Source organism: Lynx canadensis, chromosome C2 (genome assembly GCF_007474595.2).
Source record: "Lynx canadensis isolate LIC74 chromosome C2, mLynCan4.pri.v2, whole genome shotgun sequence".
NCBI classification, from domain to species: domain Eukaryota; kingdom Metazoa; phylum Chordata; class Mammalia; order Carnivora; family Felidae; genus Lynx; species Lynx canadensis.
In genome coordinates, this window is record NC_044311.2 from 55,257,504 (window position 1) to 55,285,218 (window position 27,715).

At 39.4% G+C, this 27,715-nt stretch overlaps 1 protein-coding gene across 2 annotated transcripts in view; it reads right to left on the reverse strand.

Moving 5' to 3' along the window:
• Window positions 1-5,926: 5,926 nt before the first annotated feature.
• Window positions 5,927-27,715, reverse strand: part of SPTSSB (serine palmitoyltransferase small subunit B) — a 30,131-nt gene continuing 8,342 nt past the window's right edge. Inside the window, exons 2-3 of one of the 2 annotated variants that reach the window (XM_030329632.1) lie at window positions 24,809-24,904; window positions 5,927-7,521 (exon numbers count right to left, since the gene is read on the reverse strand). In XM_030329632.1, coding sequence (XP_030185492.1) covers window positions 7,258-7,488 — 231 coding nt within the window. In that variant the 5' untranslated portion in view covers window positions 7,489-7,521; window positions 24,809-24,904 and the 3' untranslated portion in view covers window positions 5,927-7,257. The remainder of the gene's footprint in view (window positions 7,522-24,808; window positions 24,905-27,715) is intronic. The other variant, XM_030329633.1, reaches the window with a different exon arrangement.

Genomic DNA, 27,715 nt, shown 5'->3' on the forward strand with positions numbered 1-27,715 from the left:
AAGTGGGAGAGAGTAATGGAGAATCCGGCTCTAAATTGGATTTTAGTGACTTAATTAGCACTTCATGATGACCTGGTAAAGTGGTCCTTAGTCTGGGCTGAATATGAGAATCACCTGGGGAGCTTTTTAAACTCTCAGGCTGGGGCTCCTTCCAGGGATTTTGATTTAATTTTGGGGTGGGGCCAGACACCGGTGTTTTTTAGAGCTCCCAAATGATTCTAATGTATAGCCACAGATGAGAACCAATGGTGTAGTACTTGAGGAGGAAATTCATCAATTAACCTTTAAAAACCCTCTATCTTTTAGCAATGCGCATGCGGGGATTGTCACGAAAGGAAATGTAGGAGCAGAAGATGAGCAACAGGTAGGAGAATATAAGGAAGGGTCAGTAATTTCTCAAAACCTTCACCTCCTTATTCAGAGTTTAAAACTCTCCCTTATAGGGGCACCTGGGGTGGTTCAGTTGGTTGAGCATCCGACTCTTGATTTCTGCTGGGGATATGATCCCCCAGGTCATGGGATCTAGCTGGAGTCATGGGATCCAGCCTGGGATGGAGCCTGTTTGGGATTCTTTCTTTCTCTCCCTCTGCCCTTCTCTCCTGCTCAGGTGCACATGCATGTTCTCTCTCAAAAAAATTTTTTTTTTAAAAAAGAAACTCTCCTTATATGTGAATCACTCAATACAAACTCTAATGACAAATCATATCTGGAATATTACTCTATGCCTTTCAACCTGGAATTGTAAAAAGGACTTAATTTATTCATCAGTTCATTCAATGAGCTTTTACAAAATTACATGAGGAAAACCACAACAACAACAAAAACCAAACACACATGCAAAACACGTGGTCTGTGCTCTCCAGAAGCAACACCCACATACCTCTGTGGGAACTGACATAGGAGAGGCACGGAATATGCATATGTGAGTAATGGACTTTCCTTTTTCCCCTCTCCTTTGGAGCCATTTACTTTCTCTGGCTCGAAGAAATACAATTCAGGGCTAGGAGGTTGGTAGTGCCTTTGCATAATAAGGTGCACAAGATAAGCTACCAGAGGTTACATTGATAGCTGATTTTTTGGACACTTTGTCTATTGGCTAGACCAATAGACATGAACCGCTTCTCTGTTTTTGGATTCTCCTCAGAGCCGCCCTGCCTATCCCCAGTCCATTGTGTTCATCCAGTGGTGAAAACGGAGGTTGCTGAGAATGACAGTAAACCTTCCTGGGGCTCCAAGTAGGCGTAGGCAGGAGGACCTTGAGACGGTCTGGGAGGTGATGGGGAAGGTCTGTGCAGTAGGGGTGGCTACTGAAATGCAAGATGCAAGCTGAATCCCCCAGGAAGGCCTCTCCTATAAACCCACCATCCATTCAATGAACTAGATTTTCTCAAGTGAATCTAAAGTGAAGGACTGACCGATTACTCTTTGGGATTTTGTGTGTTTGTTTGCTTGTTTGTTTTTATGTATGGATTATATTACCTTTCTCCCACAACAATGATGGTCAGTGCTAAGGTTACAGAGACCATAGAATTTCAGAGAAATTCTGATTTTCCTATCAACAACCAGGGGATGGGATGCCTGGGTGGCTCAGTCAGTTAAGTGTCCGACTTTGGCTCAGGCCATGATCTCACAGTTTGTGGGTTCAAGCCCCACATTGGGCTCTGTGCTGACAACTTGGGGCATGGAGCCAGCTTTCGATTCTGTGTCTCTCCCTTTCTATGCCCCTCCCCTGCTTGTATTCTGTCTCTGTCTCTCTCAAAAAATAAATATTTAAAAAATTTAAAAAATAACCAGGGGAAGCTTCAAGAAGCTGAAATATTGAGAGTCACTAGAATTTCATGGACTGTAGACTTTAATTTGAAGAATCCCCGGAGAGACCCAAGTCCATTCTCTAATTTTCTAAGGAGGTTATTGAACTTTGAAAAATAGTGACACAATAGGCCTGGGATAGGGTGAGGCAGAGTGAAACTTAGAAGCCAGGCGATAGAGGAGGGAAGACATAAGACCCACTGCAGGATGGAGAGAGGATCAATTGCCTGATTATTCAGAAGGCTTATTTTAACTGAGGGAAAAGGAGAATTATTGTGACAAAAGAAACAAATATTAATATGAACAAGATGTAAAACATTTGGATATTGCTCATGTTAGGAAAAAATATGAGATCAGGGAAGTTCTTTTAGGAATGAGGACAGAGAAGGATTGCCCTTTGCTTGGAAGTGAGACTTTCCCAGTATAAACTTAAAGAACAAAAGGATAAACCTTCTTCCCTCCCCTTCCCTCCCCCCAATCTCTCTCTCTCTCTCCTTCCTTTTTGTCCATTTTGATCAGGTCGGTGCCATCCAGGGACTTTACTGGCTGCTCGGTGTGGGTGTGGCTTTGGCAGGTGGAGGCTGGGAGGGTGGAACCTGGGGTTCTCTCCTCTATTTTGCAATCTCCCCTCCCCCATAATCAGACATCTGGGTTAAATGCTGCCTCTTTTAGGAACAAAAGTACAATAATAAAAAGCAGCAATTTGAATTTTGAATTCCATCTGGAAATGATGAGAAGTGTGAATATTGTTAATGGAATACATCATCATTTTGTTCACAAAAAAGCTACAGAAATAGGCTTTGCCATAATAGTAAAGGCAACTGTCATTTTATTTTGGAACTCCTTCTGTACCCTATTTCTTTATAATTTCCAACCAAATAGCTAAAATTAAAAATTGGTCAGCCCAGTATGATAAGATCGCCATTAAATCTTCTCAGTACTATTACTTTCACTGTTGTCAGCATAATAATTCAGGAATGAATCAAAGAGACCCCAAGCCCTGAAGTTTTCTTTCAAAGCCTTTTCAAACTCTAGAATTAGTGTTGGGATAATTTAATCCCTTGAAAGAACCATGCTACTGATTTTTTGGTTTTAGTCTGATGATGCAAAGTACCTAGAGAATAACATTCTGTTTCATGGTGGAAAATAGGAGTCTTTTCTTCCAATCAGAAGTATAGACTCTTGGTGTGCCTGGGTCGCTCAGTTGGTTAAGCATCTGACTCTTGGCTTCGGCGGACGTCATGATCTCATGGCTTGTGTGATTGAGCCCCGTGTTGGGCTCCATGCCAACAGCGTGAAGCCTGCTTGAGATTCTCTGTCCCTCTCTCTGCCCCTCTCCCCCATTCATGGTCTCTCTCTCTGTCTCAAAATAAACTTAAAAATAAAAAGGATAAGGATTCTTGATGAGATATAGTGAAACTTTAAAAGCTGGAAAAAATAGTAAAAATACATGAACTTGGTTTCCTTCAGTCTCTCTTAGGACAGTTTATCATTTCCGGAAATTACCAAAATGAGAAGGAAGTTTCTTTTGGGTAGGTTAGATGTTTAAAGAAAAAGGTCTTGAGGGGCACCTGGGTGGCTCAGGTTGGTTGAGCGTCCAACTTTGGCTCAGGTCATGATCTCACATTGGTGGGTTCAAGCCCTGTAAGGGGCTCTGTGCTGACAGCTCAGATCCTGGAGCCTGCTTCGGATTCTGTGTCTCCCTCTCTCTGCCCCTCCCCTGCTCATGCTCTGTCTCTGTCTCTCAAAAAATAAAATTAAACATTTAAAAAATTTAAAAAAAAAGGAAGAAAAAGGTCGTGAGTATTTCATGGAATTACTCCTTTGATCCAACCTATAATCAAGGCGTGTTGGCTTTTTAGCTACAAAATACATGTGAAATCAGACCATCTGTCTCTCTGCTTCTGATGCTTCCACCTTAGTCCAGCTCTCTCCTGCCTGGGGTATCCCGGCTCTGACCCCTGCCCATCCCATCTGCCCTCACACAGCAGCCAGGTGTCCCCATCTTACAAGGTAAGATCACCTCTTTTCCACATCGTCCCCCTGCTTAACCTCCTACAGTAAGAGAAGTTTGGATTTAAGTCTCACTGGGTCCCCCAATTGCTCTACTTGCCTCGACCCTCTGTTTTCTTCCTCTCTAGCACTCTGCTGTTCCTTTCATAAGACCTTGCCACAACTCGTAAATATTTTGTTTGCTTATTTTTTTCTTTGTGTCATCTTGCCTACCAGATTGTATGATTCATGAGTTTGGGAATGTTACTGTTTCTGTCTCATTTATCTTTGTTTCCTAGTGGCAAGCTCAACAACTAGCACATGGTAGACTTGTCCTCCAATGTTTTCTCAATAAAAACTTTCAAACATGCAGTAAAGTTGAGAGAATTTTACAACAAACATGTGAATACCTACCACCTAGTTTCTACGATGCTTTCTTCATAGAATATCTATCCATCTTGCCATTCCTCTATCAGTACATGGTTGGCTTTTAATACACTTGTTGAATGAAGAAATAAACGAATGAGTGTTACTCTTTTGGTTGATAGATGGAAATTGTCCATTCTGAGGTTGGCCCAATACAAATACTGAGTTTCCTTGTTTCTATGTGGATACAGGATATGGGAAACTGTGTAATGTTCTCTAGGAGGTATATCTGCTAAGCTCTGTATTACACACTGGGCTAGATACTGGGCATTCAGAAAGAATAAATTTCCTGCCTTCCAGGGGACACATGCTCTACTAGTGAGATAATCTAACCCTAAACCCTAACCCTAACCCTAACCCTAATCTAAATATGGTAATGATGGAAGAAGAAAGAAGTAGAAAATGTGAACTAGAGATTTTTTTTTTTTTGTACACACAACTTATTAACAAAGACTGACCAGTATTATCTTGCTGTTAAAACTGCCTGATTTCTTAGCATTTCATATTTTTTTTGTTGCTCAAGTAGGTAAAAGCAATTGTCGACTTGGCCAATATCAGTGCAGGAACATTTTATGATTCCAAGTTTAGTGAGTGACAAACATAAGCCCATTTTAACCATGAAGCTTTTGGCTATTTTTTTTTTTTTTTACAGTTCTGTGACCACCATTGAAACATACATATAAAAGAAATAAAGAAAAAGCATATAAACAGTGTTTGTAAACTAGGTTAACTGTAGTCATGGTAAAGAGCATCTCTGCCTAGTCTAGAAAATTGACAAAGCAGACACGGCAGGTAGGGCTTTCTTGCCTTCTGCATGCAGATAGGTTTTTATCCAAACTGTTTGATTGTATTTGTTGGACTCTGTGTTTATCATTTTGATTGCTCAGAGGAAATGCTTACCTTCAAAGTGACATCCTGGGGCAGTGCTTTGCAATATCTTTTATTAAGCTTTGCTGTGTCTATTCACATTTATTTTAACTCTTATTTTTAGAAGGAGGATTTTAAGAAGGTCAATGCAGTATCTTTGTAATTGAATTCCAAGAGTACTTAGTAGGGGTCCATGTATATAAGGGTGTTAAATCATTGTGAACTGGGAATGTGTCCAAGTTCATGCTTAACTGAGAATCCTCTGTTAAATATTTAAAAGTGAAAGCAATCTTTCAAAATAGGCAGATGGGCCTGGACAGCATAGAAATGGGTGAACACAGCACTTGGGTAACAGCAAAGGTAAAAGCTGGGACTTGGGCCTGTTGTTCCTCTGACCTCAGCTGTCTCCTCATACCCTTGCCCCTTTAAATTGATGTGGTTTTGCTTTCTGACATGTTGGTGACCCTATCCCATCAACTTTCATTTGCTCACATTATCCTCCCATGGGCTTGCATGTGGCAAATATTTCAGGGCCCTGTGTGGTCCTGGATTTGCTTTCTTGCTTTGCCACTAGTAGATAAAGGATCTTAAACATGAATCTCATCTTTGCCAAGTTCTACTTTCCTTACCTGTAACTGGGAGACCTTAATACCTACTTCAACATGTAAAATGTGTTCACTATGGAGAAGGCCCTTGATAAATGTTAGTTTTATCCTACCGTTTTAAGATGAGTTGCCACAATGGATTAGTAAGAAACAGGAAGTCTGGGGACAAATGAGGACAGAAGCACCTGGATATTTAGTGTAATATGAGGAAAAAGCAAATCTGGAGGTGAATATTTTATTTACAAAATTAAACCTAATTTTATTTTGCAAAAATCAACAGTACATGTTCAGATCTGGTTTATCTTCAAAACACGTTTTTGTTTTTTAACAAACATGCATGTTAATTTGGCATGCCAAACATCTTTCTCTCTGGGCTTCCTGGGAATGTTTTCTTTTTTTTCCCCCCATAATACAAACATAGGTGCAAATATTGTCCAAAAACTATTTCCATTTTTACCCTCCAGAATTCCTAACCTTACTGGTTATTGGAAGGAAAGACAAACTATAAGGTTTGGTCTTTGGCATTCACATCTGATTCAGCAGTATACTTAAAAACTTGTATTTGTTTTTGAGATAAACACTTTGAAGGAAATTGAATAAATCTTGTTTTTGCTCTGCAAAGGAGTCACTATATCAAAGCATTTAACTGGAGCTGTCGAGTTCCTGCTGGTAGAATATTACTTCCAGTCTATTTATTAGCGTTTCTTCCTGTAGCCCAATACGTGCTTCCCCCCAACCCTCCACTGAGTGAAATCACAGAAAGAAAGCAGTTTCTTTTCCCTCCCCCTTCTCCCCCTGGCTCCCCAGCATCACGCAAGGCCAGGCAGCATCGCAAGTCACAATATCTAAATTTACTTTGATTATGTTTTGTTCCTTACACTTAACATTTTTGTGTCATAATACTTACTGGGTTATCTAAAATCAACATTGTTGATTTTAACCTGTTATAAATCCAGACTTTTAGAAGGCATTTGAAATAATTCATGAACCGTGTCTGAAAAGAGATAATTGCCTCCAGCCTATTCTTTTGCACTTGAAGTAAAAGAATTTTAGGTATCAGCAGTTTACTAGAAAATAAGACTTTAGGGGGCCCATATAATTTATTCATATCTTTTCATATGTTGTAAACAAGGATAGGATACTTTTGACAGGAGCTTATGAACAGATTTTTAAAAATAGACCCTTTAGTACAGAACAAGTATCAAGGGAGCATTTTAAATATGATTCTGGTAGGTCTCTTAGGAGCCAACTTCCCAGAAAAATTTTATATGAAATTTCTGATTAAAAAAAAAAAATCTGAAGTTGTAGATTTAAATTGAGAGAATACGGCTGGTATGTGAGGTAAGGTCTTTGTGTTATCCATGGTCCGATGCACAATGCAGAATGTACAAAAGAACCTAAAGAGACACCTATCTCACATTTCAGGCAAGATACAAGAGTGCATAGAGAAGGGAGCTTTTCAGATCAGAGAGTGGAAGAAGACACAGTATTCATGTAAGTTGGTAAGTTGTAAGCAACATTTACAGAGGCAATGCCGACTCACAGAATGCAACTAAGATCAATTAGAAATTGAACTGTGATAGCCACACATTTTGGAGAAAAATTCCCAAGCCAGACGAATGTGGATTGGGATAAAAACATAGGCGGTGTATACCACCATAGCAAAAATGGTTAGTAAGATCGTATTGAACATGGATCGCTCCCAGGGTTCCAAGACAGCACAGCAGCTAATGATTTGGTACTGATAGTAGAGCCAGGAGAAATAGTCCTTCACACGTCTGAAATCCATGGTCGGCTCCTTTCAAGCTGCAGAAAGTCTGTCCTGTTAACAGATGAGAAGAGAAATAAAATAAGGAACCAAACACAGAAGCTCCTTAGGTTTTCATGGTCTCCGCACGTTAGCACCTTTAAAAACATGTTAATGATCACTGAATGGATTAATATGAGTATTATATAGAAATAATACCCAATATGTTAATCATAGGAATTCATAATATTGCTATTACAAATAATAATTAGTACTAGGATTAATGGCAACAATATTAGTAATGATAATATTTATCTAAAAATGATAATTGCTAGTAACAGTCTAGTGAAAATATCTAAAAATTGAGGCTAACCACATTTTCTTTAGCCATGTGTACAAAGAGTGAGAAGTGTGAACTTTCTATTTCCTACAATATGTATCCTGGAAGAAGATTTAAAGAATGGTGTGCAGAAAAGAGTTAATATAGCAAGCCTGAGGCTGCTATCTTTAGAAGGATCTGCTTGCAAGTTTGGCCCTGGGCTGGCATCTGGGAACTTGGCTTTTGGAATGTTCTCTCCATTCCCTAATGGATAAGGATGATTCACTACGCCTAAACTGTGCAAATGACATAATTCATGGTGAACACCTACTTTATTCTGGAAGTCTGGAGTTTTGGTAATTGTCAGGCAAAGGATGTCCATGGAACAAGCCCCAGTGAAGACTTCAGTGCTGTGTCTCTAATGGGCTCCTCTGGGCAGAAATATTGCATGTGTATCACTGCACTTTTTGCTAGTGGAGAAAGAAGAGCACTTGGTCTGTCCACTTATGGGAGAGAGAGAGCATCAGAAGCCTCTAAATGAATTTTTTGGGATACTACCTGTATCTTTATTCCTTGCTGATACTGTTGTACATCTGTTCACTGTAATAATCCTTATCTGTGAGTATAAATATATATTGACTTCTGTGAGTCTTTCTGGTAGGTCACTGAACAGGTGGGTGGTCTTGGGGATCTCTAAAACAAACGGGAAGCCCAAAGTTGGATGGTCATTTGATTTTTGGGTAGAGAACTTATGAAAACCACATAAAAATGTTTTCTTGGTCTCACTGTGATTAGATGGATCACAGTTACAACTATATGCATCTAAAACCTCCTAGAAAGAAGGGCATCTATCATTTCTAAAGAAGATTCTTGGGAAGATACTATAAAGTTTCATAGACATGATAGGTGTCTATGGTAATACAAGCTGACCTTTGTGCCTCTTCTGCTTACTCCTAAGAATATAACGGTGCCACATCATCTAATTCCACTTTGAGAATGCTTCCTATTCAAATCACAGTTAAATTTTTTAAAGATCATTTCTATCTTCTGACCTGAAAATGTCTCTTTTCTTTGATTCTTTTTTGTGAAAGTATGATGTATTTGCTCCATAGGACTGTGGACTCCTCAGGCTATGGTCATAAGTAAATACGTGCTGAATGAGTGAATAAATGAATGACAAGCAACCAACTTAAAGAAAAATAATAGTTATAGATCACTCAGAGTCCCAACCTAAGTAGGATATAGTTAGCTATTATTGGCTTTCAACAGTTTGGCTTTGATAATAAGTAACTCTTTCTGATAAGTGTAATTTCTACAAACAAACAAACAAACAAACAAACAAAAACAACACCTGAAAATGAAAAGTCTTTGTGTTACCAGGTTGCTATTATCTGTAATAATGGCCAGGGTAATCCAAATAAATGGATGATACAAACTGAAGTCATTGCACTTTCTTATGAAAAGTCAGCCTCCCATTTTTCCTAAAAGCCAAAGTAAGAACTAAGTAATTGGATTTAAATGCCTTGTCCTGGTAGGTGGACCTTGGTAAGAGCTGACTTCCACATTATTTTTCCTTCCTAGCTTTGGTTGTAAAGAAAGAGCAAAGGCCAATAGAATTAGGTCTTGGAGGAAATGAATGACCGAAGAAGTGGTAATTTCAGTGAGTGATATTATCCAAACAACCAACATTTTTCACTGATAGGCTGAAATGGAGAAAATGAGGAGGTATCACCGTTTGAGCTGTTAGGGTGTCCCACTAAACAACTGTATATATTATATTTAAAACTCTATTCATGACTACCCATACTTGCTTCCTCTTCATTACCTAGATAGGATTCAGGGTGGCACCAGGTAACTGTTGGGGAGTGTGAGAATACCTTCATCAGGTATCATGTTCCAGGTTGTACTAGGAGAAGGTGGGAGAACAATGACTCAGACATAGGCATAGACCTATGGCATAGATCCCTTAGGAAACTTGGTCCGGTTGAGGAGACAGGTAGCAATCAAATAATATACACAAATATGTAATTTCCAACTACATTACGCCCTAAAGGAAAAGAGCAGTGTATAAGGGGCTGTGGGAAACCTGATCCAGTCTCAGCATGTCTTGGAGGAAGAGATATTTGAGATGAGATTCAAGGGATGACTATAAGTCATACAGATAAAATGGGTAGTCAGGTGGGAGAATGGCCAAGATAGGGATCAAGTTGCGTTTGTGCCAAAGTTAAGGTGGGAAGAGGGTTGATGGATGTTTGTGGGAGGCAGGGAATGGAGCCATAGAGATCTGGGGATGTAGGGTGGGAGTAGGAGAAAACTGAAGAGAAGGGAATGGCCAGAGTTAGGCAACCACTGCAGGGCCTAGGTGGATAAGCTAAATATTTTGTCTTTATCCTATGAGTGAAGGGGTCTCTAAGGGTTAACAGGGGAATGCTGTGGTAGGTTTGAGAGAATGAGGAGTTAATTTCATATGGACACATGGCCTTCCCTGCATTCTAAAGCCAAGTTGAAATGAATTTGAAGCCCAGTGATTTCAGAAAACCTGTCTCTGTTCTCCCATGGGCGTTACTCATTCAGGATCAACCTTGTACTAAAAATCTGGTTAAAATATTCTTAATACTCTTTTCACTTTTATAAATGAGATAAATTACTCATTTACAATTATTTATAGAAATATCATTGACTTTTTCTCCCTACATTTTAGCTTTTAAAAATACACACAAGCCATAGCTTTGTTTTCTAAAATTAAATTTCTTGCTTGAGCAGCCCCGACGGACACCTTGACTGCAGTCTTGTGAGAGACCCTGAGCCAGAGTTGCTCAGCTAAGATGTGCTCAGATTCCAGAGCCACAGAAACTGTGAGACAGTCAATGTTTATTATTTTAAGCTGTAAAAAATCAATCAACCAGTCAATCAAACAATAGATCTAAAGCATACCAAATGCATTACACCAAAGGTGGATACCTGGTAGGACATTGATTACACATTGCTAACAATTTAGAGAATTAAGATTTTAGAAGTTTTTCTTGTCTTGCTAGTTTTTCCAGTCCTCTGTATAATTTTCTAACCCTCTCAGTAGCCATTCTGACATGTAAAAAATGCTTTTATTGTCATATGTCACTTCGGTCTCCTGAAGTTCTAAAAGTCAATACAAGGCATTGATTTCTCCCCCCACTTGGATTATTTTTTCCCTTATTGATGAAAAGCAACTTTAAAGATTGTTTATTGTTTCTTAGGTAGAAAGATAACTATATAAATTAGTCACGGGGATGAAAAGTACAGCATAGGAAATATGGTCAATAATAATTGCAATAACTGTATGGTGACTACACTTATGTAGTGAGTGCTGTTAGTGTGCTGAATCACCATGTTGTACATCTGAAATTAATATAACATTGTATGTTATATTAAAATGTTTATTTATTTTGAGAGAGAGGGAGTTTGAGTGTGTGCAAGGGAGGGGTAGGGGGAGAGGAGAAAGAGAACCCCAAGCTTGTGTGCTGTCAGCACAGAGCCTGACACGGGGCTCGATCCCACGACTGTGAGATCATGACCTAAGCTTAAATCGAGAGTTGGATACTGAACCAACTGAGCTACCCAGGTACTTCAGTATGTCAACTATAATTTTAAAAAATTACTAATGCAGTTGAAAAAAAATGGCATTATAGTATATTCTAGAATCTGTGTGCATTTTTACAGAATAAAATGGGATAAAATTGTGTAAAACATTTAAAAAAAGAAAAGGTGAGAAGAGAGAGTGGGTTATTATTGGTAAACCATCTGCTACAATCTATTGTTGGAATATCACTATATTTAGGTTCTAGATTTGCTTAAGTAATATATGTCTACTTCCTTTTGATTCCATTTTTAAATTTCCTATGGGACTGCATCCAAGATTTAAAAAACCCACTTCTTAAGATGAGTAATGTGGGTAGAAGAATTCACTCATTCATCAACAAATGCATTTTGAGTACTACTGTGTGATTTCTTCTGAATAGTAATGGCTTCAGAAGGAATCTTTCCCCAAAATGGACCTGCAGACAGGAGATGCTCTTACAGGCAGCACGCTGGACCATGTAACAAACACACAATGGCTGAGGGGCCAGGAATGAGTACCACATGGGGGAAAGGACATGGAAAGATGCTAAGAAGGAAACTAGGAGAATAGGCTGAATTTGGGGAAATAAGATGGCAGAAATGCAATGAAATGAATTACCCATAGGTAACATAGAACTAGATGAGAGGAAACATCTTGAAGTCTTAATTTCTCACAATGAAGGGTGGAATTAGTTTGCTCACTTCCTTAACGACCTAATGCCCTATTCCAGTAAAGCTAAACAAAGAACTTAAAATGGTAACTCTGCTCAAGCACACAGTGAATCTCCTTGTTTTTGGTTAAGCGCTTTTGAAAGATGATTTCCATATATGGAAAAGAGGGAGGCAGTAGTTTGTTACCTTTAAAATAATTTTTCCCTCGAGGCTCCTGGGTGGCTCAGTTGGTTAAGCATCTGACTTTGGCTTGGCTCGGGTCATGACTCCGTTAATTTGTGAGTTTGAGCCCTGCATCTGGCTGGCTGCTGTCAGCACAGAACCCACTTTGGATTTGCTGTCCCCCTCTCTCTCTCTGCCCCTCCCCCTCACTCTCTACCTCTCCCCCGTTTGCATTCTTTCTCTCTCTTTCTCTCTCTCCCTCTTTCTCTCTCTCTCTTTCAAAAATAAACATACATTAAAACAATTTTGTTCCTCTAAACTTGATGATTTTGAAAACCTTCCTAGATCTTTAAGGAGGCTGTACTTTTAGGGGTAGCATTGCTTAAGCAGATAGTGATGTGGCTGCAGGGGCCTAGATGGGTGTGACCGACAGCTGAAGCTGAGTGATGATACCCTTGGGTGAATTGGGAGGGCTGGAAGCCCCTATGGAACACAAAGCAATTGAGGCTCCCTGTAAGAGGTAGGAGGTGAAGCAAAGGGCAGCAGTGTTACTTGGAGGAATGGACTGTGAGGCGTAAGGAAAGGCTTTCTCTGGGCCATTGTTTTAAAAACATGGGGACCAGTGTGGTACTACATTCTAAGGTGCCTAATGGATTTGATTTACCAGAGTTTCTCTAATAATAATAACAAAACAATTTGGATTATTTATAGTTTGGGAAATGCTTTTATTACATTTGCATAATGCAGAGTATGGATTTGGGAATAAAGATAGATGTTGGTTCAAGTCCTGACTCCTCCACATACTGGCTGTGCAAACTGGGCCCAGTACTTAACTGTTTTGGGCTTCAATGTCCTCAGTTGTAAACTGGAGATAATAATCCCTAGTGTTTAAGTTTGCTGTAAGGATTAGTAAAAATGAAACTGTAGCATCAATTCAAAGGATTTGTACATGGAGAAGCATATAGATAGGAAGTTAGAATCTAACTGGAAAAAGCCTTTCCTCTTTCCCTCCCTCCCTCCCTCCCTCCCTTTTATTTACTGAAAATAATTATTGACATGCCGGAAATTGCGCTAGGAACTGGAGATTCCATGGTGACAGAGATAGTCACCATCATCTTTGAGGATTCTTTTTTTTTTTTTTTAATTTTTTTTTACATTTATTTATTTTTGAGAAACAGAGTGAGACAAAGCGTGAGCGGGGGAGGGGCAGAGAGAGAAGGAGACACAGAATCTGAAGCAGGCTCCAGGCTCTGAGCAAGCGGTCAGCACAGAGCCTGACGTGGGGCTCAAACCCACAAACTGTGAGATCGTGACCTGAGCCGAAGTCGGATGCTCAACCAACTGAGCCACCCAGGCACCCTTGAGGATTCTAATTCAGTTGAGTATATTCCACCCATATACATTATGGACAATATTTGCCACATGTGTTAGGCAGCTAAAGTGAAATCTAGAATGTTAAAATGAAATCTAGAATGTTAATGGAACTGAGATCCCCTAGACCAAATCACTCAGTTTAAAGAAAAGGGCCAAGTCTATGGGGCTAACACCAAATTGATATTAAATTTGTTGACATTTAAATTGGTTTGTCAAACTGAATGGAAGTGACTGGACCAGGCAGGGAACACCCTGTGTTTTGGGAATTAACATTGGATGAAAGAAGTGAAAAGTCCAGTGAAGGTTTTCTGTGGTCTTAGAAGACTCAGTCTTGAGCAAGGACAATGGAGCCAGGTATGTAGGGTATCTGGAAGACTTCAGCCCTACCCTGTTTCCCCAGTCTCTACTCTTCTTGCCTTACTCAGGACTCTTTCCTGAATCCCACAGTCCATATGCTCCTCTAACCAAATGTGGATCCTGATGCCTATTTAATGCAAATGTTACCTGGAACTGGCAAAAATTAAGGTTCTTGTTAGTGATGTACATCTTAGTATGGTTAAAAGACCCAAAGCAGAGTTTTACCAAGTTCAGGGGAGGAAGAGGGAGAAGGATTATTAGAGTCCTGGGAACCACAGGAAGAGACTGAATCCTACAGAGAATCCAGCAAATGACCAGGGACCCTGGGGCAGTGGAAAACAGTAAGGGCTTGGAAGTCCCCTAAGAAGTTATCCTACAATTGATTGGAGAGTAAGTGACTATATTTTATTTCCGAATGTCACTGCCCTTTTTTTATCAACAGATGATGATTTTTTTCTCTCACTAGATTTGTGTCCAGTGAGGAAGGAGATAAAGTTTCACCTCTTTTCCCAGAATGAACAGGGAGGACCTGGGGCTTATGACACACATTACTCAGGAGCAGGACTTTGTTCTGGCCTGAATGGACAAGAAAGGATAAATAGAGCAACATCAACAATGAAAAACAAACAACAACATGTGTTCCCATGAACCCATGTTTGAGTCATGAAATGAGAATACTGTAAAGGGAACGTGCAGGGATGTAACAAATGTGGAGGTGGGGCTTGCTCAGAAGTTCCGTGTTGTTTTCTGTCCATGGGAATAGGAGTGGCAGAAAGTTAGGCAACTGCAGTGAGAGGTAAGTAGCAGGTGGTTTGGCAGGGTGGAATTTACCTTGCTAATATCACAGAACACGTGATCCTGCACCTAAAGAAGGTACTCCAAATACCTGGATTTTCTCAGTATGAGATCTCCCTTTCTAAACATTAGCTAAAAATGAATCTTCTCTCTTGGGGGATTAAAAAAAACACCCTCCAACACATTTTGGGTTAAATTTACTTCTAAAACATCAGAATCTGGGGCTGAGGAGAAAAGTCAGAAGGATTTGCAATTGATTTTGGGTTAATTCCTTTCTGACTTACTTTGGAACTCTATGTCAGTCACTCAGCTTTTGTGTGTGTGCTTCATATTAGGAACCTGAAAATCTGAGATGTGAAAAATTATTCTGCCTGCTACAGAAAGAGACACTGAATCTAAAAAGAGACTGTGTCTGTTCTCAGAAGTAGGTTTCCTTTTGGAAGGAACTCAATATGATTTACTCCAAGTTCAAGCCTCCCTTTAATTAAGTAATTCATTTTTAAAAGGAGCAGAGTGATTTCGTTCCAAAGAGTACTATTTGAAAAGGGAGATAAAAAAGTAAATTTACAGTGGAGAAGACTGATTAAGCACTACCTCAGCCAGTGGATCAAGGCCAACATCAATAGTGATAAATGATGTTAATGGTAGGTATCTATGATATCATGGCATGAAAATGGCACTTTACCTCTGTGTTTTTATCCCAAATAACTGACAACCTCAGTCTAATCATGAGAAAAAACACCAGACAAAATTCCAACAGAGTAGCATGCTGTAGAATATGTACCCCTTAAACTCTCAAGGTCATCAGAAACAAGCTAAGTGTGAAAAACTGTCATAGCTCAAAGGAGCCTATGGAAACACAACAACTAGATGCAACGTGTTATTACGGGTGGAATCCTGGAAAGGAAAAAAGGATACTAGGTAAAAGCCAAGGAAATACGAGTAACATACTAGCTTTACTGAATAGCATATCAACATGGGCTCATTAATTGTAACACATGTGTCATACTAATGTAAGATATTAGTAGGGGAAACTGGGTACAGGGCATGTGGAGACTCTGTACTATCTTCTCAACTTTTTTGTAAGTCTAAAACTGTTCTAAATAATAAAGTCTATTAATTTTTGGAAGGCAAAATAGTAATTAAGAAAGTCTTGAAAGGTCCAGAGTTATCCCTATTCCCTATTCTAAACTCCAATGAACTTAAACTCTGCGCTTCTGGAAACGTTTTCCTAATAACTCTGAACATAGTTAAATCATACCCTTTCATAAAAAGGAATGGCTTTCAAACATTTTTAAGCAGAATGGAGAGGGAAAGTACATTTACATTGTGATCCAGGGTACACACACACACACACACACACACACACACACACACACACACAAACCCAGCTACATAACCGAAACAAACATCTCTCAACAATATTACTCTGCAGTGCATGCTTTTTTTTTTTATTCTATTCTCTTTGATTAGCTCTACTGTATTCTATGTTATTCTCTTTGGTGATTGAAAAATATCCCAATTGTGAGCTACACCAATTGGAAAAACCCTCCTTTAAGGCTTAACTCAAGTGCCAGCTTCTCTAAGATGCCTCTGCACTGTCCAATACAGCAGCTACTAGTCACACGTGGCAATTTAAATGTTTAGTGCTCAGTAGCCACATGTGGCTCATGGCTACCATATGGGACAGCATGGATGTAGAACATTTTCATCATTGCAGCAAATTTTATTGGGATTGGGTAGTGCTATGGATTCTCTCCATCTCTTTTTTTTTTTTTCAACGTTTTTTTATTTATTTTTGGGACAGAGAGAGACAGAGCATGAACGGGGGAGGGGCAGAGAGAGGGAGACACAGAATCGGAAACAGGCTCCAGGCTCCGAGCCATCAGCCCAGAGCCTGACGCGGGGCTCGAACTCACGGACCGCGAGATCGTGACCTGGCTGAAGTCGGACGCTTAACCGACTGCGCCACCCAGGCGCCGGGGATTCTCTCCATCTCTTGCTTGAACTAATGAAATAGCCTACCAACTTATCTCTTTTTCACCTTAAAATCTTCCATCCTGCTGCTGGAATTAACTTTCTAAAATCAGAGATTAATTTCTCTGCTTGAAACCCTTCAGTGGCTCTCCATTTCCTATGATATGAAACATTTCTCTGAGGCCCTTCAGAGTTTGATTTCTCTACCTCTCCAGTAGCATCTCTGAACTCTCCTGCTAAATTCCATTTACTCTTAAGCTTCTATGCTTTTGTTCATCTTTTTTTTTTTTTCTGGAAATGCTCTTGTGCCCTTTCTCTTCTAGACATAATCCTGATTACTTTCATAATCCTAGCTCCTATATTCTCCCTTCTATGAAACATTCCCAAGAGACTACCCTTCCCAAGGGAAATATATTGCTTTCTTTTTTTTTTTTTTTAATTTTTTTTCAACGTTTTTATTTATTTTTGAGACAGAGAGAGACAGAGCATGAACGGGGGAGGGGCAGAGAGAGAGGGAGACACAGAATCGGAAACAGGCTCCAGGCTCTGAGCCATCAGCCCAGAGCCCGACGCGGGGCTCGAACTCACGGACCGCGAGATCGTGACCTGGCTGAAGTCGGACGCTTAACCGACTGCGCCACCCAGGCGCCCCTATATTGCTTTCTTTTATGTGTTACTACTAGAGCAGTGTTTTAGCACTTACACCATATTATAATTAGCCATGTACAGTCTGTTTCTCCCCTAGACTACGAGGTCTTTGAGAACTGTGAATATGCCCCAGGCAGCTCTTTATCTCCACTGTCTGCAATGTGGGATACTTGTATGCTGGCTGATGAGCTGGATGGCTGGATGGATGGCTGACTGGATTGTAAGTGGGGTGAGGGCAGGGATCATACCTGTACTTATTTAATATTTCCACAGCACAATGTGGGGTACATAAAAGGTAGTTATGAATTCTCATTGTCTGCTTTCAGGCAATGAGGTTTAGGCAGATTGTTTTTTATAAATTCAGTACAATCTGTCTTTTTGTAGGAAGGAAAGAAGAAGCTGGTACTAAATTTTTTTCAGTGTAACAAATGCTTTTTTTTCTTTCCTTCTCATACTGTTAAAAGTTCACAGACTCTGTGGGGAACAAAAAACTACTTGTGAAGTGGTTTTAAAGCCCATTAAAATGGCTTTTACAAGTGCTTACTCTAGGTGAGTAATAATTTAAGATTGGTAGGTAGAAAAATTGTTCTAATAGAAAAAAATCACAGGACGAGAGAACATCTGAAGACATGAATTCTGTTTCAGCTTTACTGTTTTGTCATCATTCATTCATTAATTCATTCATTTTACTTTGTGTCCTTGAACAAGTTCCAAAATCTTCTGGGTCACAGCTTCTCTGTGTAAAATAAAGATAATTCATAATTGTCTCTAAGTCTGTCTCACTGATATAAAGAATGTAGGGATAGGTTGTGAGCTCTTTAGAAGTCATAGTCATAGTAGTATTTGTTGTTGTTTCTTATGAATTGGTACCGCTTTAAACTATTTGCAAGATTTTCTTAAGTTATAAAGTCAAAGAGTCTTTGTGAAATAACGGTTATCTATAACGGAGTGCTTTGTATATTTTATGGGGAAAAGAAAACCTCAGCCCTTATTTGTGTTTGCTAGTTGGATTGCCTAGTAATGTTTTTGAAAAAATAAAAAATACAACAACACACATATATAGCGATGACCACAAACCACTACTTGAAAGGCACCGCAATCTCCAAGCACATTTTCAAATATCTTGGGCAGGGTTACCACATACCACTGTGTGGGCTGTGCCCTGCCCAACCTTAAGTAATAGTTTTTGTCTTGGGGACCTAATCAAAAGCTGCTTCTTTATATGAACATGATTTGATTCACAAAGATACAAAGTTCATATGTTTAATGGCAAAACCTCCTATCATGTCTATGTAAGAATCAGGCATAATAGCAGTTTATTGGCTTCCCACTTTTCCAGATATCTTGCTCTAAGTTTTCTGTGGATGATGCCAATGTTTTCTGTGCCTCATAGAAAGTTCCATCCTTGCTTAACATTTTCATGTGAATTTCCCTTCCATCTTAGAATACGCTCCAGCCGTCCTTTGGCAACGAATCCTTTATGGTGATACCAGGGTTAATATTGGAAGTCAGACCAGAAGTGATGGATTTGAAAAATTCTCTAGATTCCTCAGAGAGGAAGAAACAAACAATTATAAGTCAAAGGATGTTACCGCTTTGGGCAAAAGTTACTCGAAGTCTTCTACTCTCGTACTTAGAAGTGAGTTACTGAAATAGTACTAAAACGAAAAAGTCTCACTAACAGTTTAGCCAAGTTGTTGTTGGTACAGTGTTGGTTTGAATCATACACGAAAGCAGAGTGTTTTTGTGGCTATCTGGACCAACTTTATTACCTCCAAATTTAACTGACACTAAATAAAAGCAGAACAATAGAAAACATGTGTTTCCAGTCCAACTCTCAACTGAGACCACTGGGCAGCATGGCATGTATTGAGTAACTGTAATTTCAAAGTAATCCTTATTGTTTGACATTTGCTGACAGATTCCAGAGGGATTTGTGAATTAAGGACACATGCCTGGGAAAGAAAATTTGGAATTTGACTTTAACAGAAAATTTCAAAATAATTTAAGAAATAAACTATTCATACTAGACCAGTCTCTATGTTGGGTAGCTATCAAAAAGAAGATAAATATTTCAAAACTAAAAAAGAGCAGGAAGTACATTAGTGTTGAGTAGATCAATAAGAAGAGAAATTTGCACTAGGGGAGATGATATATCTTGTCTTATTCCTGTTGTCCTTTCATTTACTCATATAGAAAAAGAGCAAGTAGGGCACCCGGGTGGGTTAATCGGTTAAATGTCTGACTCCTGGTTTTGGCTCAGGTCGTGATCTCATGATTCATGGGATTGAGCCCCACGTTGGGCTCTGCACTGACAGCATGGAGCCTGCCTGGGATTCTCTTTCTCTCCCTCTCTCGCTCCCTCCCCTCCCCTCTCAAAAATAAACATTAAAAAATAAATAATAACAAAAAGAAAAAGAGCAAGTATGCCTATTTATTTCTGCCAATACTGGAGTGGAGAGTAGGGCTTCTAAGCCAAGTTTTTAACTATAATGTCATTTCTTAAGATGAACCTCTGTATTACTATTTTATTAAAGAAGAAACCCTGTTATCCTATAAAGAAGGAAAGAGGAAAGACTATAGCTTCTGGGTGGCCCTTTCCTTCTGAAGATACTATTCCCAAGGTCTGCCAAGTTGTTTTCAGAGGTAAAAAGTAAACAGAGTTGCCACACAAACAGTGGCCTTAAAGTCATTAAAAATAATTAAGTCATTAAATGTACACCCATATTATTCACAAGAGCCAAAAGGTAGAAGCAACTCAAATGTCCACTGGCAGATTAATGGATGAATAAAATGCAGCATATACGTATAATGGAATATTATTCATCCCTAAAAAGTAAGGAAATTCTGGCACATGCTACCACATGGATGAAACTTGAGGACATTATGCCAAGTGAAATAAGCCAGTCACAGCAAGACAAATGTTGTATAATTTCTCTTACAGGAGATATCTAAAGTAGTCAAACTCATAGAAACAAAGTAGAATGGTGGTCTTACCAAGGGCTAGAGGAAGGGGGAAACTGAGAGTTGTTCAACGGGTATGGTTATGTTCAGTTTTGCAAGATGAAAACATTTCAGAAACTGAATGCAATGCAAATATACCTAACACTACTGAGCTGTACATTTAAAAATAGTTAAGATAGTAAATTTTTATGTTACGTGTAGTGTATCTTATTGCAACTAATTTTAAATGTCAGGGGCACCTGGATGGCTCATTCTGTTGAGTTTCTGACTCTCGGTTTTGGCTCAGGTCATGATCTCATGGTTCATGAGCTTGAGCCCTGTGTCAGGGTCTGTACTGACAGTGTGGAGCATGCTTAGGATTCTTTCTCTCCCTCTCTCTCTCTGCCTCTCCCCCACCAAAAATAAACTTAAAAAAATTTTAAATGTCAGTGAATAACTCTAAACATTATGGAGAACTGAAATTTAAAAATACACTTGGAAACAGTCTGAACAATATATGTTTTTTGTCATTAAAAGTCATTGAGGTTCTCCATTCATAGCGGGGCATGACAAGTTGAGCAAAATCACATAGATGTACTATCCAAAGCTGAGTAAGTGAATAACCCCAGATGTCTTCAAATAATAATTGCAAGGTCCCAACGGGGTTCCCTTTTTCTTGACTTGCAGGGTTTAAGAGGAAAATTGGGAACTGCCAAACTACAAAGAAGCTTCTGAGAGGAGGATTGACATATTTAGGTGTATTCTTGGCATCAGTGAAATTCGGCATACAATATACAGAATGCAGTACTTGTAGGAACTGTAATTATGATATGCTGATTCGTTTTCGACAATGAGCACTTACAAAGGAGTAAGAGTGGGAAAGTGGTTAAATTGTTTGATTGAAACTTTTCTACTATCATTATAAACCCCTTTCTAGGCAACTGTGTTCCATGCACATCATAACTGTTCTGCCTTTCTCTTTTCTTCCCCAGCTCTTAGCCATAAAACCCACAATTTGGTAAAGGAACTACTTGCTTACTGTTTGTTTCAAAGGACTCTTTTCTTAGGAGCTAGAAGTCTGACCATGAAGCCTTTATCCATCCCCACCTATCCTCATTATAATTGATGTTTCATCAGAAACAGAAAGCTTATTTCCAAGGAACAATTTGAGGCCGAAGAAGGCGAGTTACTGCAATATTGATGTGTCAAAATCATACCTGCTGAGCACTTGCTCCCAGAGTTCTGTCAAAGGAAATCTGTTTGCATAGGCAGCTGGGCAACCAAGATAACTTCCGACAGTGTTTCCTAACTGTAGTTTTCTTTGCAAATTTATTTATTTTTTTTTGATAACACTGAATATTTGCTCATAAAACTTTGTTTTTGTTTATTTTTCTGTTCTTCCTCCTCTGCTTTCTCCTCCTTCTCATTCTTCTGGCTTATTTTTTACTTCTTATCATACTGTCTGGAATGCTCCTGGTGATGAGTTCGGTATTTTTCTTATTTTGGTGACCACTAACACTGAATGTCCATAGGTGTAATTTTTTGACAGTACTAATATGGTCTGCTGCCTTTTCACTGCCCTCAACTGAGCTACTTCCGTGTCTCAGTTATTACTGCTTTTAGGCAAATGAGTGGAAAGCCAGGCTGACTCCAAGGGTCATGGAGATTGACATAGCATTGTTGAGCTATCTTCTCTGCCAACCCCCAGATCCAGGGGCATTTCCCTACTGAGTTGGTTGGGATTCTAGGTCAGCTAGTTTCTGGGATAGGAATTGGAGGGGTAAAATGAGAAGGGGAGAAAGGAAAGGCAGGTGTTTATAGAGTTATGTCAAAAAATGTTGTTGCTTTTAGTAAATTAAATTACTCTAATTAGATCTTATGATCTTGTACTTAGAATTGAGTTACTTAAATGACATACTAAAAGAAAAAATTCTCGTTGACAACTGAGCCAAGCGGATTTCTCATTCTCCTAGTATGTGGACATATTATTGCTGGCTTTATTCTCCAGGTGCACGGATGCCTTGTGTGATTCTAGTGAAAAGCGGAGAAGCGCTGAGCTCCACGCTTGTTCTTTTAAATGGGTAACACTTATTTGTTTCCTAAGAACTTTGCTGATGTTCAAGTAAATGTGAGAAGGTTAGCGGCAAGTGGGTACATTAAGAAAAATATTTTCAACTGGCAGATTTTATAACCAATTTAACTATACACCTAAACTGGGTGAGATGAAATGTTCTTTTCCCTCTTTGTATAAATGAGGGCTTGTTGGTCAAGAATACCGGAGGGAACCCCCTAACAGTGGTGGATCCCCAAAAAGATATGTCCACATCTTGGAACTTGTGAATGTGACCTTATTTGGGAAAAGGGTCTTTGTAGCTAAAATTCCAGCAAAGGAGGTACAGAGGAAAAATGTTCCCTAAAGCTGTTGGAGGGAGTGTGGCTCTGCTGACACATTGATTTCAGACTCCTAGCCTCCAGAGCTATCAGAGAATACATTTCTCTTATTTTAAGCCACCAACGTTGTAGTACTTTGTTACCACAGCCCTGGGAAACAAATTAAGAGCTCTTTAAAAACCCTAGAATTTTATAATGTGGAACTCTCTTCAGGGAACAGAAACATTTATTAAGTACCACTGCAGCAGGCACTGGCTAGATGCTTAACTTAAGTGATGAAGGATGAAGAAACTGAGGGCAAAAGTCTCACAGTGACCACACGGGGAGCTGGGTGAGAATCTCACTGAGAGGCAGTGTGGTGAGTATGGAGCTCTGGCTCTGGATCATGTCTGGCTTTGATCCTGGCTAAGTTACCCACTCCAACTCAGTTTCCTCAACTGGAAATTAGAAATCATAATAGAACATCATAAACTTTCTGGCAAGATGAAAATGTGTAAGGTATTAGAATAATACATAAGAAGGGCTAAGTGAACATTAACTGTTAGGATTACTACACACTAGACTACACACTATATTCTACACACTATACTAATCCTACTAATCATAGCCTTAGCTATGGACACCAGGCATAGACTAAAAGAGAATGAGCTCATCTGTAAGACAAATCATCTGAACTTTATCAGTTATCACATTGGAGGCCACTTTTAGTGAGATTCTTCTCTAGTACATTTATTCAGTTCTGGTGTGGCTGTCAAAAGGAGATAAAAAACATATCACTTCATTTTAAAGATACAAAAACTGAGGGGTGCCTGGGTGGCTCAGTCGGTTAAGCAACTGACTTCGGGTCAGGTCATGATGTCCCGGTTCATGGGTTTGAGCCCCGCGTCAGGTTCTGTACTGACAGGTCAGAGACTGGAGCCTGTTTCGGATTCTGTGTCTCCCTCTCTCTCTGTTCCTCCCCTGCTTGTTCTCTCTCTCTCTCTGTGTCTCTCAAAAATAAATAAACGTTAAAAAAAAAAAAGAAAAAAAAAGAAAACTGAAGTTCGTTATCTTTTTGTACCTTGCTCATGGTCTAAAGCCAAGGAGGAAATGACAGTGGGATTCAGTCCTAGGATTCTCTCACTCCAAAGTGGTCTTTCTCTCACACTGCACTTGCTTCCTGTGACAATGCTCTGCACATGCTAATGTCCAAGGAGTGTTTTTTGAATTTTGAAATCAGGCCTAATTATCAATAACTTTAAAGTAATATTGGAACTTCCCAAATTATTTTGAAATGAAGAAATTGTGGCCAACCATTTCAGGATCATCAATCTCTGAAAACATTATGGCAAAGGGAAGGATTAAGAAACAATCAATTTAGAAGATAAATCTATTTCTTTTTGTCCCCACCCCTACTCTTTTTCCCGTTTACCATAGATTTCATAAAAGTGGCCAGGCAACTAGTCAAAATCTAGGTTTATTTTTCTTTTCTTACTTTCTTAAAAGTTAAAGAAACAGAAGGGAAATGAATGTCCTATTATAAGCACGGATCATCCTCACTTTCACAGTTAACATTTTGGAAAGAAAATGTTTTCATTTTATATTTCTCAATTTGTCCCATCTAGTTAATTAGATACTAAGACATTTACTCCTCTCTTGTATCAAAGGTCTTCAGGATGGGATGCGGCTCCATTTAAATAAAAGATGAAGGATACTGAAACAGAAGCAGCCTTTAACCAGCAGACCCATAAATAAGAAAGTAGTTGGAGCTATACAGTCCTGACCCTGGCACTTGTACTGAGCTGGCGAGAGGTTCCTCACCTGGAGGTTAAGTACTCGGTGGTGGGGTGCATCTATAAACCCCTTAAAATGTTTGCAAATTTTGCATAAACATTTTCTACCTACACTTCAAAGGGGCCTTGATATCTGTAAGCTGAGAACGGCTGCTTCAAGGCCTCATTACTAAAGCTAATTGCCACATTTTATTCCTTTATATTATCTTAAATGCCATTGTAATGTCAAGTGTATAATAAATGTTTGTTGATTGCTTATGTGAGAACCAGAAGCTCCATGTTATTAAAGATGTCATATTGTTTCAAAAGGGTCAGATTTCTAAAAGGGCGATTCCATGCTCTAATTGGAAGAATTTACCTGCCAGGGAGGGTCCAGATTGGGTTCTTGCCCTTGTGCCTCTGTGGAATGATCCTGTGTGGGTTACTTCTCTTCTCTGGGTTGCTGTTTCTTCATCTGTGAAATAAAGATGGGAATTAACCCAAGGTTGCCTTCAAACTTTAAAACAATTCTGTTCCATGTTGGTGTGCCTGGGTGGCTCAGTTAGTTGTGTGTCCAACTCATGATCCCAGGGTCACGGGGTCAAGACCTGCGAAAGGCTCTGCGCTGAGCATGGAGCCTGCTTGAGATTTTCTCTCTCCCTCCCTCTGCCCCTCTCCTCCACATGCTCATGCTCTCTCTCTCTTTAAAATAAATTAAAAAAAAATGAATAAAATCTAAAAATAAATAAATAAGACAATTCTGTTCCATCCTGCTAAATGATTTCCCACAAAATTCTAGATTGTATTATAAAAACAAGGCATGAAAAGTTAGCCATACTTTAAAAATTATTCTTAGAGAAGGTTACAGTTTGAGAACATGCCATTGGCTAGTGACATCTGAATGTACTTGGAGGACTATAAGGTGCCACATTACCACCCATAGCAGGGTTTAGGGGAGGTCCCAACTGGGACAGAGTTAGAGGCTAAGAGGCTTATACCTCTCTTCTATCAGAACAACCGGCTTGTAATCTGCTTTATGTAGTGGGTTTCTGAGCGAGATTTTGTTTGTAGAGAATATTTTTTGATTTTAATTAGTCTCTGTTGATATCCATGTGGGGGGCAGGGAGGTTGTAGAAAAAGGAAAGAGGTGAAGTTAATTATTGTATTTAAAATCAGGTTTTGAAAAGTTACTGGAAACAGAGTCAGAAGGCCTAAGGCTTGTTTCTTAATTTCTTATTTATTAGCTGTGTCACATTTGGCAAGTCAGACAGTCTTTCTGAATCTTTGTCCTCACATATAGAATGACAAAAGTATCTCATTTACAGGGTAGTTGTAAGAATCATATGAAATGTTTGTGAAAGAGCTTCATAATTGGTAAAGTAACATAAATTTGGGGTTCAAGCCCTGTGTTGGGCTCTATGCTGACAGCTTATAGCCTGGAGCCTGTTTGGGATTCTGTCTCTCTCTCTCTCTCTCTCTCTCTCCCCCTCCCCCACTCATGCTCTGTCTGTCTGTCTCTCAAAAATAAATAGACATGAAAGCAAGAATGCAAAAGAAGGAAAGAAAGAGAGAGAGAGAAAGAAAGGAAGAAAAAGACAATTTGCAGATAAGTCCAAGTTATGGGGTGGAGTTGTAAAATACAGCAGATTACAGAGTTCCAAGTATGGTCAAACTTTGGGGGAAATATAAAGTCGTGTTCTTCAGTTCGAAAAGTCAGTTGGGGGTACCTGGGTGGCTCAGTCAGTTAAGCGTCTGATTCTTGCTTTCAGCTCAGATCATGATCTCACAGTTCATGGGATCAAGCCCCATGTCAGTCTCCATGCTGACAGTTCAGAGCCTGCTGGGGATTCTCTCTCTCTTCTCTCTCTGCCCCCTCCCCCTGCTCATGTACAGGAGTTCTTGCTCTCAAAATAAATAAATAAACTTAAAAAAAAAAACCTGAAAAAAATAGTTACTTGTCCAAGGGTAGGATGGAGGGAAATGTGGCCTATGATCAGTTCAAGTAAAAAACACTAAAGAATTTAAATTGACTTCAAGTTCATTATGAGCCATTAGTGTTGTGGAAAGGTTGGCAAATAAAAGTGATCTAATTGTCTCAGTCCATTTGGGCTTTTATAGAATGCCACAATCTGGGTAGCTTATAAACAATAGTGATTTATTTCTTATAGTTCTGGAGACTAAGTCCAAGATCAAGGTGCCAGCATCACTGTCTTTCTGGTGAAGGCCCTCTTCCCGGTTCATAGCTGGCACTTTCTAACACGTCCTTACATGGTGGAAGGGGCAAGAGATCCCTCTGGAGCCTCTTTTATATGATCACTAATCCCATTCATGAGGGGGCTCCATTCTTATGACCTAAGCACCTCTGAAGGGCCCCTACCTCCTAATCACTTTGGGGGTTCCGATTCAACATGGATTTTGGGGAGATACATTCAGACTGCAGTGCCAATATTCTTCTGTATCTACAGAAGTACTGTGCCGTGGATGACAAGAGGGGGCTGCAACTCTTTGCTTTGATTAGCATCTTTTTTCCAGCTGGTATGAGTGGTTACTGCGGCAGGTTGAGCACAGCCAAAGAAAGTTAGATAGAGAACGTCTGGAAGGTTTTCAAGGGCAACATTGAGAGAAGATTTGGAGAGAGAGAAACTTGTGTTTTAAATGTGTTACAGGCTATCATGGAGGTGAAGGTTTGGAATTGTTTTATTGTTTTCAGAGGTGAATCTCAGGAAAAACTTTAAACAATAAGAGCTATCTAAAGGGGAAACGATTGCCTGGTTGAAGGAGTGAGATTTCCATTAGGGAAACTGTTCAAGCAGAGACTGAACCACACCTTCTGAGGGTTGTTACCAATCAGCAGGAAGGTTTTAAGAAGAAATTACTAAGATTTCATCAAATCTAAGATCTTATTTCTACAACAGAATTCAATATCCCACTAGAGAATGATTTGCTTCATTAAGTTGTTTTTTTGCCATAACAAAAGTGTGGGTTTTGAAATTGGCAAACTGGAGTTTGCTATTGTACGATATTCAGAATGTTGTTTAACCTCTGGGAACATCGGTTAGGCTGTCAGTAGCACAAAAATGATTATCTCTGCGTTGCTGTGAAGGTGATACAACAAACACAACATTGGTAGAGGATGCTTCAGGGAGCTCAGAGAGTAAGGGCTCAGAGAGAATAATTTTTGTCACATTTATTACCTGTTCCTCTTATTTTCTACATGCATCTTATTTCCAGTCCGAAGAGATTCCTTTCAAGTGACTCTACTGGACCCTTCAGAGACATATGAGCT